At 41.9% G+C, this 15855-nt stretch overlaps 2 protein-coding genes across 3 annotated transcripts; both read right to left on the reverse strand.

The window, feature by feature from the left end:
• Nucleotides 1-64: 64 nt before the first annotated feature.
• On the reverse strand, nucleotides 65-6185 carry chadla (chondroadherin-like a). The gene is made up of 11 exons (XM_051388254.1): nucleotides 5848-6185; nucleotides 5362-5520; nucleotides 4861-5055; nucleotides 4582-4737; nucleotides 4296-4441; nucleotides 3819-4057; nucleotides 3444-3709; nucleotides 2829-3165; nucleotides 2356-2708; nucleotides 932-1098; nucleotides 65-617 (listed from the first exon to the last, which is right to left on the reverse strand). The coding sequence occupies exons 2-11, from the start codon at nucleotides 5518-5520 to the stop codon at nucleotides 314-316; spliced, it is 2322 nt and encodes a 773-aa protein (XP_051244214.1). The 5' UTR covers nucleotides 5848-6185; the 3' UTR covers nucleotides 65-313.
• Nucleotides 6186-6258: 73 nt separating this feature from the next.
• rangap1a (RAN GTPase activating protein 1a) lies at nucleotides 6259-15701 on the reverse strand. Of its 2 annotated transcripts, none has more exons than XM_051388255.1 (16): nucleotides 15575-15701; nucleotides 14466-14585; nucleotides 14123-14250; nucleotides 13838-13897; nucleotides 13471-13650; nucleotides 12955-13089; nucleotides 12466-12624; nucleotides 12061-12174; nucleotides 11785-11884; nucleotides 11545-11629; nucleotides 10124-10262; nucleotides 9473-9589; nucleotides 9150-9255; nucleotides 8284-8372; nucleotides 7318-7439; nucleotides 6259-7052 (listed from the first exon to the last, which is right to left on the reverse strand). In XM_051388255.1, exons 2-16 carry the CDS (start codon nucleotides 14575-14577, stop codon nucleotides 6971-6973), a joined length of 1728 nt encoding a protein of 575 aa, XP_051244215.1. In that variant the 5' UTR covers nucleotides 14578-14585; nucleotides 15575-15701; the 3' UTR covers nucleotides 6259-6970. The 2 variants fall into 2 exon arrangements, with proteins under 2 accessions (XP_051244215.1, XP_051244216.1); XM_051388256.1 differs by having other exon boundaries at nucleotides 7275-7439; nucleotides 15575-15700.
• Nucleotides 15702-15855: the final 154 nt, after the last annotated feature.

Raw genomic sequence — 15855 nt, forward strand, 5'->3', positions numbered from 1 at the left:
ATTAGCATTACAACGTTGCTAAATATGACACGTGTGAGCATTTTTATTAAATCTGGGTCAAAAGTCTAGGTGAAATTAGGTTTATTTCAGACTGAAGCATATACAGAACAAAATACACATCTAAATGAATTTGTCATGTTTCTTTTATTTCCCCTTTTTGTTTGCTATGTTGTGTTTATTGTGCTCATATAGCCAAGAGTGCATACAAAATCAACACAGTGCTTTATGTTGTTTTTTTTTTTTAAAAGGAAAAGAATCTTGACATCGTCAGACTGCAATAAGAAACTCATTAATATGAAGCTCAGACTACTTATTACAGCGTCTTCTTGTTCTTTGTCACTTTTGGTGCCACAGGTTTCTTCTGAGGCCTATTCTTGGTCGGTTTGGGTGGTTTAGCTTTGTGCTTTGCAGGCCTAGCTTTGACTCCAGGGGCCTTCGAGGGGCTGGGTTTGGGTTTCTTCACTTTTGGTGGTCTGGGGGCCACAACAACCTCATCTGGAGGAGAGACACTTTCTGGGCAGGACGTGAAGACATGGACGTCCCTGACCTTCTGACCTTTGATCTCAGGAGGGTGACCACAGGTAGCGGTCACCTCCAAACTTACGTTCTCTATCCACCTGAGAGGCAGAGACAAAGAGACAGGGGAGAGAGAGAGCAACCAGTCAAATAATGATTGTCAGTAATGTAGTATTTATTAAAAGTTAATAATCTAGGTTAACTATGCCTCCTTGATCCCTGTGGCCAAACTCCCTTCCTCACTCCTTGGCTAACCTAAGCAGTAGCAGTTTATAAGGGTTGAATGTGTTCAGCAGCAGGGATGCAAGTACACAACATAACTACTAACTCCCACGTAAAAAACTCAAGTTACTCCCAAAAGGGTAGTCAAACTTTGATTTGCAAAACTCTAATTCCAGGGAAACTGTGCACTGACCTGCGTAGCGGCAGCAGAGGACAGTCACACAGCAGTGGGTTGTCCTGCAGGTCGACCACCTCCAGACCTGTGAGTGGGCTCAGGTCAGGAAGCTCCTCCAGCTGATTTCCTCTCACAGTCAGAGCCTTCAGCCTTGGGCCCAGCCCCACAAGAGCCTCCCTGGACATCTGGACAGTGGTACAATTTAAAGAGCTGATCAGCAACATGTCCTGTTTTCTGACCTATAGTTTAGTATGGTTATGGCCTCAATGTAGTGAATAATATATAATCCAATACTTGAGGTCACATACAGTCACATCTAGACTAGACCTGATATGAAGGCAGGTGTTTTTCCTTTGTTTGAATCAAATACTATACTGCTCCCATGTAGAGATTAAAGATATGTTATTGGTCTCTTTTTACTCTCATCTCTCCCCATGTTTTTGTATCTTGTTTTCTAGAGACAGGCTCAAAGTATTCAGTGGGAGAGCCAGGTGTTACATCAGAAATTGTTATATGAAAGCAGCAACCAGTGTAAAAGTGCTTTGGACTTCCCCTTGTGGCCCACTGTTTTGGATGGCAATCGAATGTTGGTCAGTCGGTCCACCACTTTAGTCCAGACTGAAATATCTCAACAGATATTTGATGAAAGCCTGAAAAAAATTGTACAGACATTCGTGGTCTACAAAAGAAGAAGCGTACTGACTTTGGTGATCATCTGACTTCTGCAAAAGTACCACCATGAGTTTTACATTCTTAGTTTTTGGGAACACATAGTGACAGTTATTGGAGGTATTGCCATGAAATTTATCCATGTTGCCCTCAGGAGGAATTGTAATAACTTTGGTGATCCCTTAACTTTTTCTAGCTCCATCATTAAATCACTATTTCTATTTGTCCAATACTTTGGTTTGTGACCAAATGCCCACAAAACTATTGACATACACGTTAAACTAGTTAAATATTAGTTAAACAGTAGAGTCTTTCCACAATATGTTTGGTTCTCAATAACTAAATTCACTGTAAAAAATATGTTTTAGTGGTGATTTTATGGATGATTATTGTTCCATTTAAAGCTTGTTAAGGCTTAAGGAGTTGTTATGTTTGGGGGATGTGTGTATTAGTCTCAGACTTGGGGTCCCACTTCTTTCCCACCCTTTAGTTGGATTTTCTGCCTCCAATAACTAAAAAAATTACAACAAGCCTACACTCAAAATCCCTGCCTCAGAGAGTCATTTTAGCAACTTATTGGTGAAATCACAGTTACAACCTCCACATTTTTCTACAGGTAATAATATGATGGATTAAAAAAAGGTTCATTCAGAAAATGGAGAGGTGGTGGGATGAAGAACAGAAGATGAACACAATACACAGGACACTTGAGATGTAGGAAATGTTAGCTTAAAAGCTTGAAATGTCCTGTTAGCTTGAAAGGTTTCTTGTACCTTCTCCATGCCCATCTGATCCATGTAAAGCCTCTTCAAACTTTGGGATATGGGCTGGAATGCATTTGCTCCCACCCAGCGAATTGAATTTCGAGACAGGCTGAGCTCCTCCAGGTTGGGGGCCTCAGACAGAGCGTGAGTAGGCATCTCCGTCAGCTGATTTGAATCCAGGTGAAGTGTACCCAGAAAAGCAGAGTCTAGGGCACCCTTGGCAATAGAAGTTATGGTGTTATTTGTCAAGTAAAGTTCCCTAAGTTTAGGGGTTACTGAGGACAGCAAACCAGTGGGCTCTAGTTTAGAGATGGCGTTTCGCTCCAGGTGTAACACAAACAGATTTGGTAAGAGTGCCACAGCTACAGGAGAGACACAAAGAGACATAAAATATGTTTTAGTTTCCTGTTTTACACAAATAACTACCTTATAAAGTCATAAATCTTTACATACAGCCAGATTTGATGGGACCAACCACTGACCTGATCCAGGGAACTGTGCCAGCCGGTTCCCCTCAAGGTGAAGGTACGTGAGCTCGGGGGCTCCAGCAAATGCTCCAGGGTCCAAGGATGTGAGGTCATTGTCAGAAAGATACAAATAAAACAGGTTTCTCATTCCCCGAAAGGCCCCGCTTTCAATTTCGTGCATTTTACAGAACTCCAGGTGAAGAGAAACAACTTGGTTGGTGCCTGGGAAGCTGTTGGCAGGAAGGTAGTGGAAGTGGTTGCTGCGGAGGTCAAGCAGCTGCGTCTTGGTGGGGAAGCCTCGCGGGACTTTACTGTGACCCCGACCCTCACATGTAGCATGCTGGGCTTCAATCTGTGGAGGGTCAAATCAGGATGGAATATTATAAACAATACACCTTATTTGGATTCATAAACAAATAGACAAAATACTCAGATACTCTTTGGCATCCATCATAATGTTGACAGTCCTTAATCTAAAAATCAGTCAGTTCATTATTGCTGCCATTCTCTAGAAAGCAACTAATGTTTGAAGTGGACTGCTACTTAACACTTATGGAAGTGGACCAAATCTGTCCCACAAAAGAGAAATGCTGTTTCTGTCACCAGTTTGTCTCCACAGAAAACACTCACATCACAGTCACAGTTAACTGGACACTTGACTTTCAGCTTGGGCTTGGTAGTGGGTGGAGTGCTTCCTGTGCTCTCGTCATCCTTCTCAAACTCGTCCTTCAGTGACTCCCCCCGGCTGCGGCAGCGCATATCCAGAGGAGCGACTGCCTGCAGCGGCTCGTCTGAGAGGTGAGGAGGTCCAACACAGGCTCCCAGCAGCTTCACACCACGGACACTGGCCCACTCCCTCAAAGGCCGCATGTAGCAGTTACAGTAGACTGGGTTGCCTTTAAGAAGAATGAATGAATGATGATCAGGATGTACTGAATATGACAGATGGTATATTATTAACCTCCATGTATAAATTTGTGTCACTGAAGAATGTCACAATTGTACCAGTCAGGTTGAGGCTGGCCAGCTCCTTGGGGCCTGAGAGGGGCTCCAGGTTACGAAGCTGATTGTGGCTGAGGTCCAAGTGGGAGAGACGGGGGGCCTGGGACAAAGCCTGATCTGACAGGTCCTGAAGCGACATGTGGTTGAGATAGAGGTGTGTAAGCTTAGCCATGGAGACAGACTCTTCCCCGAGGTAGGTCATGGGGTTGTGGCTCATGTCCAGTCGAGTGACATCACGAAGTCTTTACAGGGACAAGAGAATAAAGTAAAAAATTAAACAACACGTATGACAATTCAGCATTCGACCAATTTTGGGGCTTCACTTAGCACAATGGCACTTTGAGCTAAATGCTAACATATTACTTTAATACTTTGCTCCTAGTTATGCTTTTTTTTTTTGGGCCAATAGTAAAAACCTGTGACATTTTTAGTGACTCTGCTGAGAACATATAAGCACAGTTTTCCGTCACACTGTCCCACCTGTTCATGGTCTGAGTGGGGAAGAACTGGAGCTCATTGTGGTCCACGCTGAGACGGCTGAGGGTGAACAATCCAGCGAATGCCTCAGTGGCCAAGTTGTTCAGGGAATTATGACTAAGACGAAGCCACTTGATGTTGTTCAGACCCTGAAAGAGGAGTCAGACTGTTGTGGGATCATATTATTCACTGCAGAGCGTGTGTACAGTATGCATGAGCAGTAGCTGCTTGCATTTCTATTAGTTTATGATGATGATGATTAAATGCCTATGCCCATAAGTCTGAGGACCTGGAAGGCCATGTTGGGGATATAAACCAGCTGGTTGTGGGTGAGGGCCAGCATGTTGAGGAAACCGAGCTGTGTGAAGGCTCCAGGCTGGATCTCCTCCACACGGTTATGGTCCAGATACAGCTCCTTCAAGGAGGAGAGGCCATCAAATGATTCCTGCAAAGGAAATGAGACCCAAACCCAGAGAAGATGAAGGAGAGAGGAAAAAAACCTGTGAAGCTTTTTTGACCAAGTGAAAAACATCCACTCAATCTCTTTAGTTCTGCCCTCTCCTCTTACCTGGTAAAGGATGTCAATTTTGTTGTAGGCAAGGTTTAATGAGACCACACGGCCCAGGGTCCGGAAAGCGCCCTCCTTCACTGTGATAATGTTGCAGCGCTGCAGGTTGAGGTGGGTGAGGTAGGGCGTAGGCATAAATGCCCCCCTGGACAGCACCTGCAGGTTGTTACCCCTCAGATCGAGTTTTACTGTAATCTGTGAGAGAGATAAAATAATAATAGAGGATGTACCCGAGGCAGAGGTAATCAGGAAGAAGGCCCTTGATAAGAGCAATATATTAATTATTACTGTAGAGCACTACTTGCTGCTATAGCTATACAAAAGTATGAATGGCATGCTAAACAGTGAGTGTTAATGTACCTAATTAATTTTGTATGGATAAAGATTAAAATTTAAGAAACATCTGAAATGCACCAAATATTCCACAGTTGCCATTAAATGTTCTCAAACAGTTGTATGAAGTGAAAGGGAAGCACTACACTCTACATTTGAGTTCCTCACCTCATCTATAGTCGGGGGAACGTTGGTTAAGTTCTTGCCAACGCAGGCAACCGTGAGTTTGGTGCTGTCACAGCTGCACACTCTGGGACATTTGCCTGCTTCAGTGGGTAAACTTGGCACAAATACCAGCAGGAAGGCAGCAGCAGAGAAGAAATGCATCTGTACCAGTAAAATATGTTGAAAAATGTCAAAACTGCTGTTTAAACTTCCATTCACTGTATGTGTAAGCAGACACACAGAGAAGCTTTACCAAAGTTGGATGCTTAAACAAAATATATAATGAATGCTAAACAGTTCAAACTACTTGTGATTCTTTACAACTTGTACTTAATCTTTTAAATATGGAACATTATTTCTGAACATTGCTCATGAGTTTAAAAACACTAGAAACACAAAGTGGCAGCTCATCAGGTGATAAATCCGTCCAAGAAAGATCTGGTCTAACCTCAAAAACAAACTAGAGAAAGAAAAAAAAAACTGGCTTACCTTCAAGCAGAATGTTTCACTGTCACAACTTGCTTGGTAACATGAATTAAAGGTGGATTATATGTGAATTTAAGCTTCAGTTAACTGCCGGTGACTTATTCCACTCTGAGTGTGTCCTGCACTTACAGTCTGTGGTCCAGCTGGCTAACAAACAAGGCTTTGGTAAATTCTTTTGGGATGACCCCTGATCCCTGCACCCCCTCACTGCAAATTAACACCTTGGCTTTACATTTTCTGTCAGGTTAAAGGCCAAAACACAGGGAGAAAGCAACTGTATTTATTGATATATGTAAGAGATAAACTGAGTATTCTTGGCTTGTAAAATGAAGACTTTAAGACAAAAAACTTTGTAGAAAATCTAAGAGTTTTTTCCTTAAACTTAGTTTATGAGCAGGAATGAAAAGACAGCCAAACACTCAAATCAGCTTTATTTTCACAAATTCAAAACCACTCCACCTTGTGCCTCATGAAAGGCAGGATATACATTTAAACTTCATCCCTTTTGATTGTTCTATTGTACTATAAAGTCTTATTTTGATAGTATTCATCAGTCAATAGATACTTTAATAACATTGTTTGACCATATTATCGAATTTAATAAACATTCAATATAAAACAATAGAATAGTAATAGTAGATATGAAATATAAAATGTACAACAGCTCAGATCAACTCTGGGCAGGGCTTTTCTGGTTTGCACTAAAGTGTAATCTAACCAGGAGACAACTCACAGATCTTAGGTTATGAGGGAAATGAGGCTTTTTCCTATTCACCAGAATACAAAGAGCGTGAAGTTGTCAGTGCTTTCCTGTGGTTACATATGAGTGTACATGAAGCACTTCAGTTAGTCCACACCGTAAGAGCATCGTCTACTTCAAAACACAATGAATTCAAGTCCAGTTCAGAGTTCAGAAAGAAGTGTGTTGTTGAGCTTGTGAAGGACAGCCGTGACACTGCCAAGTGTGTCTGAGTGAAGTCTGTTCTTCTCAAGTGCTGCTCTGCTTTACCTGCTTCAAATATGAGCTCACGTGTGCTGGTTTCCAAAAGGTCCATCAGTGGTCTGTCAAAGTTCAGTGTGCGTGCATATGTGTGTGTGTGTGTGTGCGTCTCTGTATGCACAGTCCTCAGCCCTCAGACCTGACTCTCTGCAGTGTTGACTGGAGGCTATTTCTGGCATTGCCACATGAATCTAGGGCCTTGTTGTTTCTGTGAATGATAAGAAGGGCAGAAAATAAAATATCTGTCCATTGAAACTGAGGGGTTGAATTATATAAATTTAAAAAAACAACAATGTGAACCCCTTCCAACACAAAAATGAGCAATCACCAGAGTGTGTCCGCCATCGTTACTATGTGCATCAAGTGCAAAAAACATTAATGTATGAGCTTCATTCCTGAGGATGGGATGGTAATTGCTGTATTTTTGTACCTGCATGATGCCTGCTGATTGGGTCATTCTGTCACGCCCTTACCGGGACATGAAGGCCTGCAGCACAGCCACATCCTCTTTGGGGAAGTAGTCCTGTCGAACAACGTGCTCCAAGGCGTGGAGGTGGCCGGGAACCACGAGCACAGGCTTCACCTTGTCCTCACTCTGAGCAGCCAAGAAGACAGGACAGAAGGAGGAGTAGGAGTGTGAAAAAGCAATGTAAAATGCAGTGCAAAGACCAAAGTGAGGAACGCAGAGAAGAGAAATGTAAAGGAAAGAAAAGACACTAGAAAGTGACAGTAAAGGAAGTAGGGCTGTCCCCTAATAGTCGAGTAAACTGTTAGTTGACGAGAAGAGTTGTAGTCAACACACTTTTCATTAGTCGGATATTTGCAGAAAAACAAAACTAGTGCCCATGTCAGGGGGACGAAAATGTCAAGGGAATGTTTTAACAGCTTTTCTCTTATAACACAGCGTCAATGAGCGCCATAGCCAGAGTGGGGATAACGGAGGTAACAGAACTAGGCTGAGCAGCCTCCCTGTGACCATGGACGGGACCGGACACAGCCTTGGACCAGGACTAGACACAGTGGATTCAGACAGGGAGAAGCGTAAAAGGAGAGAGGCTGAGGAGCGAGTTTGTAGCAAGTTAATTTTTGAGTAACATTATTATGCATCATACATCATATCAAGTCCATAAGTATTTGTTTTTGTAAAGTTGGAAGTTATTTATTCCATATTTTGAACAACTAGATGTGTGTGATGTTATACTGTGTGTAAATAAATTCAGAATCATTACTGCAATTTCTGTTATCATTAAACAGGCAGCTGCTCCAAAATATATATTAAAATAAATAAATGTATATCACAAACATTCCACGACCAGATGACTATTAGCTTTGGCTAACGACTACTGGTTGACTAGAGACATATTTAGTCAGGGACAGCCCTCGAAGAAAGAAACACTTCTGTACTGTAGCAAACTTGAAAATGTGCAGATTAAGCATACCTTGATAAGTCCAAGCAGAATCAACAAAGATGATACAAAGTTGTAGCCTTGGAAGGAAGGAGTGGCAAAAGCCTTCTTCAGAAGGGCATCTGTGAGAGAAAAAAACCAAGAACAATTTATTCCAAACTTATATTTTAACACTGTCAACACAAAAGAAAATACACAAATGTGTGTCTTGTTAACACAAATTCTTAATGGGGAATGAAGTGATGCATTAAAAAGGAAAAAAAAAAATTAAAAAAATCACCCTACAACAGTTTTGAATATATTGTATAAAACAAATCGAACTGGCATCTCTCCACACATGTTCGGTCATAGCTGTGGTGGAGACAGATTGATTAAAAGCAGCAGATTAATTAGACAATCATGAAATTCAGCAAATAGACATGTTTTCTTTTTGGTTAGAGGGAGAGTGACAGGAAATATGAAGACAGAGGAAGATAATGAATCAGAGCTGGTTGTGGACAAAGTTAAAGGAATAGTTCCACATTTTGGGAAATAAGCTTATTCGCTTTCTTGACAATAGTTATACGAGACAATCAATGTGACTTTTATTGTCTTGCGCTACTTAAGCTATAGTCAGCAGCAGGTTAGCTTAGCATAAAGACTGGAAACAAAGGGAAACAGCTAGCCTGGCTGTGTCAACCTGAACAAAGTCTGCACCTACTAGCACCTCTAATTAACACTTAACAAGAAAATCTTTCTGGGTAGCTTTCAAACTTGTTCTGGGTATCACTAGATGAGCTAAGTTGGTAGTACACAAAATGTTAAGTTAATTTGTAATGCTTTAAGGTTTCTTCCTCGTCAATCAACTATGTGCATACACAACTATAATCAAATCAACAAATGCAGACAAAGTATCTCACCAATGCTGTCCAAAACTGCATTCTTAACATCATTATTCTCCTCCTTGTACACAGATGCAATCTTGAGGAAGGCTTCAGCTGTTTTTGTAGCATCTGATACATCCACCTATCCACAGAGAAAAGAAGAAACATTTACTTCACGGCCACCCTGCTATATGTACATTATCAAACCGATGCATCTTGTGCTCATTGGCATCCAGTAAACACACAGGACACATGTTAACTTCAATACATTTCTTTTAGCATTTAGTAGTTGTTATTAACAGATTGTTGCAGTTCTGTAGGTTAAAATGGTGTGCATGTATTTTCTTCCCTGTGTTTACCTGCTGCTCAATCAGCAACGCTCTCTTGGCCCCCAGTTTGAGCAGTTTGTCTGGGGATGGAAAGCTGAGGAAGGAAGAGACATCTGGTGGCCGGGGTGCTGACGTAGGGGTGGACAACTATGACGAAAAGGGGAGAAAAAAGAAAGTCAAGTGAATAACAACCCCAAACTAACACGAACATACACATACAGCTAGGGCGGCCTTTAGATTGATGAACATATTTCCTGGTTTTCCCTGAGATGTCGTCCACCTGCTCTGCTTCAACTTTCCTGATGAAAATATAGCTGAAGCTACTTCAGCCGCTACCTAGATGCTGATGTTAACTGGTTAGCCATGCAGCTATCTTAGCTGTCATGTTAGGTGACTCTGGCAGTACTGGGTGTTTAACAATACATCTCTAGCACAGGAGCTTTAGACAGCCAGGAGTGCCTGTGCCTCGAGCACTCAGCCTGTTAGCAGCAGCTAAAACAGGAAATATCTAAGTTTGCACACGATTATTATTTAACACTTTGGCCTCATTTAGTATCAACATCCAACACTGTAACATTATATACGACACAAACTAAGGAAAAGTATAAAACTTCCCTTTAAACTTCACTCAACTCATGTATGTAATTAATGCCTTGATCATCATTATCATATTTCTGTTACCTTGATGCCACTGCTTTCCTCTTCCTCCTCCTCTTCTTCCTCTTCCTCGTCGATTTCCTCATCATCCACTTCCTCCTCATCCTCGTCCTCATCTTCATCTTCGTCCTCGTCGTCATCTTCTGGCTCACCCTCGTCGTCACTGAAGCAAATTAAAAACACAGCTCATTAGTGAGGATTTTGTTCTGGGATGAGACTTCTTGAATGATTGCCACACTCGTTTTTTTAGATGCACGTGTGCTCCATTCTGCCCTCGACACTTTTATATGCGTCACACAGTAGAGAACTAAGAGCAGGCATAAAAACAGTACAGATGGGATATTAGATTAACACGCGTGCTGTGGTTGTACCTGCGGACAAAGCGTGTGGAAATATCGCTTTTCTACTTTGTACTTAAGCTGTTGTCAAGTTGATAAAACTGCACCAGACTCACTGCTGTCTGTCTGTCTGTCTGTTCTGTTCTGTGTTTATGTACACTGAGCCCTGCCCTCTGTCCTACAGAAAGGCCAGAGAGGCAAATGAGACCATAAATGACAGCAAAATGTGGCAGAAAACTCTCATAGTTTTGTTCTTTTTATTTGGGCACTGTGAAAAAACTCCATCTAAAAATATTATTATTATGATGATTATGATATGATGATGTTAACTGATCCTAAGTTGGTTTTGGTGGTGCCCTATGCACAGTGCATGATGTGTGTGTACATAGCAGTGGTGCTGCTCTCTCTCCACTGTGTATATTTTGAACATCTTGGATATGATAAAATCAGATTAACGTGAAAAACAGTCAGTGTCTAGGACAGCTAAGTGAACATGACCTGTGGTGACGCCACAGGGTGGATTTGTCAGGGACAGTGGAAATCAGGCTTACATCCAGGTTGCCATAGTGACAAATTTCCGAGAACAAGCCTAATGGCTTGACAGGTTTAAGGTCGAGGGTTTGGGTTGTTTGGCGAGCACGTTGGGTTCTAATAAATACAGCTGCCAGTCATTATCAACTGTACTGTGTACTTGCAATCCAAAGAATAAAGTACTTGTACCAAATGAAGTAAAGAGTTTTGTTGGTCTGTGTCTCAGTGTTTGGGTCCTACGAGAATGATGGTATTTATTATTAGTTATTTAAGGTCATTGAAGACTTATCAAAGGAAGAAAATAAACCATGACAACTGGAGTTTGCATGTTCTTGTGTCTTTGCTCTGGTAGCCTGTCACAGTCCAAGCACAAAGAGGTCAAATAAACTGGAGACTCTAAATTTAGCATCGTGTTAACTCTGTCATAGACTAGCATCCTGTCCTATTGCTTCTCACACAGTTCATGTTGGAACAGGCTGCAGGCCCCAATGACCTACAACAGGGTAGACAGGCGCAGAGAAAGGATAGACGGATTTCATTAAATACACCACAGGGGCTAAAGTAGGACGTGATTACCTGAGTGATCCTAGAAGGTCGCCCATGTTCATGCCTTCCATGGACTCTTTCAGAGCTTTGCAGCCATCCTCTCCTAGATAGTTACCTGAAAACCAAAGAGATCATTTTAAACAGTGGAGTCAAGGGAACCAAATTAAACAAAATAAAGTCTCTAAATAATGTCTCTACAAATGAAACACAAAGCAGTAGCACTGGAGATGAAAGTCATCACTGATATTTCAGCTCTTTGCAGGTTTGTACCATTTAGGTCCAGTTTCTCCAGCTGGTCTTTGCCCTTTACTGCATGTGCCACAGCCAGAGCAGCTTCCTCTGTAATCTCCCCAAATGACAGATTGAGTTCCTGTTAAACATAACGGGATATTTACTCAGAAGGGAAGAAAAACATTGAACAAATAAGAAGAATTAACTAAGAAAAATACAGGAAAATAAAGACGTTTCAGAATAAACTTGATATAGAAATAGTAAAATCTTAGTTTATTTATATAGGACACTTAGTAAAGTATACTCCTCACTCACCCTGAGTATTGGTAAACCCTCCAATACACTTTCTGCAATAGCTATGGCTCCTGCTGGCCGCACCAGACAGTCTCCAAAGTTTATCACCTGGATGCTGCGTAGGTGTTTCAGGGCCTGTGAAGGACACAGATATTATCTGCTACAGATTTTCAAATTTCAAAGCCTGAAAAGAGAATAATTAGGACTATATGAACGGGATTGCATTCTGGGACTGTTTGCAACTGTTTCATTACATATTCATCATAACAACTTTATAAAGGTGATAATATGTTTGAGTATGTGTTTTGCAGCTTGTTCTAGTCTTTTTATTATTATTTATTTCACCAATTATTTTGACAAAGAGCATTTTATTGTCGGCAACTGTCCCCTCATTTGCCAACAGTCTAAAACTAATGTCTGATGTACCTGAGCCATGGCGATAGCTCCCTTCTCAGTGAAGGTGTTGTCATTGAGGTTGAGGATGCGGAGGCCTGAGTTGTGCTGCATGGCTGTGGCCAGTGCTGTTACTCCTGGGTGATTGATGCCATTCTGGGGCATGTGAACCTCCTCCAGGCTGCCTATCAACTGGGAAAACAAGTTGTAATGTAAGATTAATTTATCTACAAAGTCACGCAGTATTTTTACACAGAGAACTGCACCAGCTTGTCTACAATCACAAACTCTTACAGCTTTGAACAACTATCGTCAAGAAGTCAAATAACTGACAATATGAGTTGCACACATATAAGCTGGTCTGAGATCAGTATTTGAAATTAATTATGCAGAGGGATCCAGGAAGGCAAGCTGTAGTAAAATCTCTCACAATGGTTTGATCAATGGTGGTTGTTTCTGCAGAACACTCTTATCAGTGTACAAGTAAAGTGTTCGAAGCTCAAGAAGTAGTTAGTCCCGTACCTGGAAGGCATGAGCGAGGGCAGTGGCTCCATCGTTCTCCAGTCGGTTCCTCCCGGCAACAAACACCTTCAGGCTGAGGGGGGTGCCCTTTTCACTGGATTTTCTATGGCACTGGGTCAATGAAGCAGCCAAGATCTGAGGAGTCCATAAACAAGAGATGTGTTCAACTCTGCTGACCATGCATCCAAACATCAAAGGATACTGATACAGTGATATTTAATAGGATCTACAAAGCATTTATATACTTATATATAATTTTGTTTCTTTGTAATTTCTAACAATTTTTGTATGGCTGCCCCCTAATATTCGACAACGCCATTAGTCGCTGAGCAGGGTCTTAGTCAACCCGTTTTTCATCAGAAAAAAATAACAATAATAACAATAATAATAAGTGTCAAATTCTGTTGAGGATAAAAGTAGACTTTGAGGCAGGACAGTCGTTTGGATTGCATTCGAGTGTACAGATGTAACTAATAACAATATACCAATGTAGATGGAGACATTCCTGTGACTGACCTTCCCCCCTCCAATGCCCATGCCACAGTTGTTGAGCCGTAGCTCTTGCAATGTGTAGCAGGCGGTGCTCTTGAGCAAATTCTCGATGCCCTTCACCCCATCTGGTCCAAAGGCGTTGTCACTGAGGTCTAAAACAGTCAGCCTGGCACCCGCCAGCATCAGAGCGTCACCCAATGAATTCTACAACACAAAGACAGGAAGAGTAAGGCAGAGCAGCAAAACAAATATGACATATAGTTACACCTAGGTAATAAATCAGGAAAAGAGACGGACATGATAAGTGTGCAACGCCTCATTTAACAAGTTCTGACTGGAAACCTTAACTTGTTTTGACATGGACAATAATGTGAAAGAAGAAGTGCATTACCAGGGCAGGTGGGATCTCAGAGCGCAGGCGACCTGTGAACATGTCACTCCAATAACAGCACTGAAAAGGAGAGAATAAAGATGTACAGTGTGGATGTCAGCCAAGAGACAATCTCAAATATATTATTATTACATAAAAAATCTAAAGGGAAACTTTGCGCAGTTATGTAAAGTACTGTACAATAGATTGGTCATTAATAACCTGCCAATATTTAAACAAGCCATTAATTGTTTACGCCTTGTTTCAAGAAAAATGCATAAAAAGTGAAGAGTAAACAGTCCAAACCTTGAACTCGTTCTTTGTCTCTAGGGCCTTGGCGATGGCCTGTGCTGCCTCCACACCTATAGTGTTTCCCTCCAACCTCAGGGCCTTTAAACCCTTGAAGTCCTCGATCTCCTTCACCATTTCCTTCACTGGAGAGGGGGAAACAGTGTTAGGGGTTACAGGTTGAAAATTAAGAGAGGAAGAGTAAAGTGTAATGGTAATTTCAATAAACAGGTAAGAAATAAAAATCATTAAAACCAAGACTTTTGTGTATTTTGGCAATCACTACATCTAACTAAGCCTCGCTGGCTTATAGGTAGGTTTTCTGGGACACAAAGCAAGCTCAGTGACAGCTGACACTCACCTGACTGGGCATCATCCAGCTTTCTTCCCTGGCCCTTGTAGCTCAGCTCTCCTTCCTCTACTCCAGTCTTGGCCAGGGAGTCGGCCAACTGCGCAACAATGTCGGTCGCCATCGGGACACCTGAGGGACAAAGACACGCTTTTCATTATTTAGCTTCATAATAATCCTGGTCCCTGCAACCAGTTCTGTCCAGGGAAATAGTTTCCTCTGCCCCATAAGTAACACTCATTACCAGTATATAACCAAAACACTGAGCACCCAAGAGAAGCAGTTTAAAGTCCAAAACATACAGTTTTGTATGAACATTGTGGCTTTAACCACTAGTTGTTTCTGGAAAGCTCAGACAGAAACTGCTGAAAGTGCTGTTTTCGCTGATGGACAATCCACCCTAAAACAGTATTTACATATGCAGTACGATATTACAGAGGGGCTAAGATTTAAATCATGGATTTGAACGTGTCTTTTTGAATGACACACAGTAAACAGATTGCAAAGATTTAACCCTAATATAACTTGTCCTACAGTTAGCAACAGTATGAGCTACTATGCTGTAACTTTAACAAATAGTTGTTCAAGTAAGATAACGTTACTAATGCAGTGACTAACTCCACTCATAAAACATTAATTTTAATATCCATGCTCATTCAAAACAGGAAGACAGTGTGGTTTTACACGGACAGGCTTCACGGTCTACACTGATCCATATTAAAGTTGTTTTGGGGTAGATTTCCACCTGTACGCAGCCCAACAGCGGCTAACATTGGCTGCTAACATGATGCTAACACACCCACAAACAACATAACGGGTCGGCGTCAGAGGAGCCGTTATTGACGACTACCGGTTCAGTAAAGTATCACGGGCATTAACAGATACCCAACGCGTTTATTCCGGTGGCTGAAGGACTATAAAACGGGTATTTTAACCAGCTAGCTAGCACGGGTAACGTGTGACAGAGCATGGACTCGGCCTCTCCGGGTCGGTCATCTAACAACCGCTGACAACCGACGGTTGAGCAGTCCGTCTGTCCGGTGCTCGGTTTGTGTCGGTTATTACAGAAACTGTAACCCGTTAAATAATCTACACCCGATACAAGTGAGTCTGAGCATTACCACAACACCGCGGCGCTGATTGAATCCAGTCCAGGGACACACTCCCGCTCGCTCCGGACGTTCAAAACTGAATCCTGCACACTGTCTGACTTGACGACCACAGAGCTGCGACACAAGGGACTTGTAGTTCAATTAGACTACAACGGTGCGTTCACGTGCTTCTTCTCAACGCTTCCACATGTAGTCTGTCGGAAATACCCTCTGTAGCTTTGTCTCGCAGTGGGACAAATAAGAAAATGTACTATGTAGTAACTTATTTGCTTTTTGTTTTATTATTTTAA

The sequence above is a fragment of the Dicentrarchus labrax genome, unplaced genomic scaffold, assembly GCF_905237075.1.
Source record: "Dicentrarchus labrax unplaced genomic scaffold, dlabrax2021, whole genome shotgun sequence".
In the NCBI taxonomy this organism is placed as follows: domain Eukaryota; kingdom Metazoa; phylum Chordata; class Actinopteri; family Moronidae; genus Dicentrarchus; species Dicentrarchus labrax.

Coding starts and splice junctions, on each gene's coding strand:
- chadla (XM_051388254.1), bottom strand. CDS start 5,520: ATGCATTTCTTCTCTGCTGCTGCCTTCCTGCTGGTATTTGTGCCAAGT. Junction 3,710..3,818: donor GGCCAGCCTCAACCTGACTG/GTACAATTGTGA, acceptor TTCTTCTTAAAG/GCAACCCAGTCTACTGTAAC. Junction 1,099..2,355: donor ATCAGATGGGCATGGAGAAG/GTACAAGAAACC, acceptor ACCACTGTCCAG/ATGTCCAGGGAGGCTCTTGT.
- rangap1a (XM_051388255.1), bottom strand. CDS start 14,577: ATGGCGACCGACATTGTTGCGCAGTTGGCCGACTCCCTGGCCAAGACT. Junction 13,898..14,122: donor AGACAAAGAACGAGTTCAAG/GTTTGGACTGTT, acceptor TCTCCTTTTCAG/TGCTGTTATTGGAGTGACAT. Junction 12,625..12,954: donor CCCTCGCTCATGCCTTCCAG/GTACGGGACTAA, acceptor TTGTTTTCCCAG/TTGATAGGCAGCCTGGAGGA.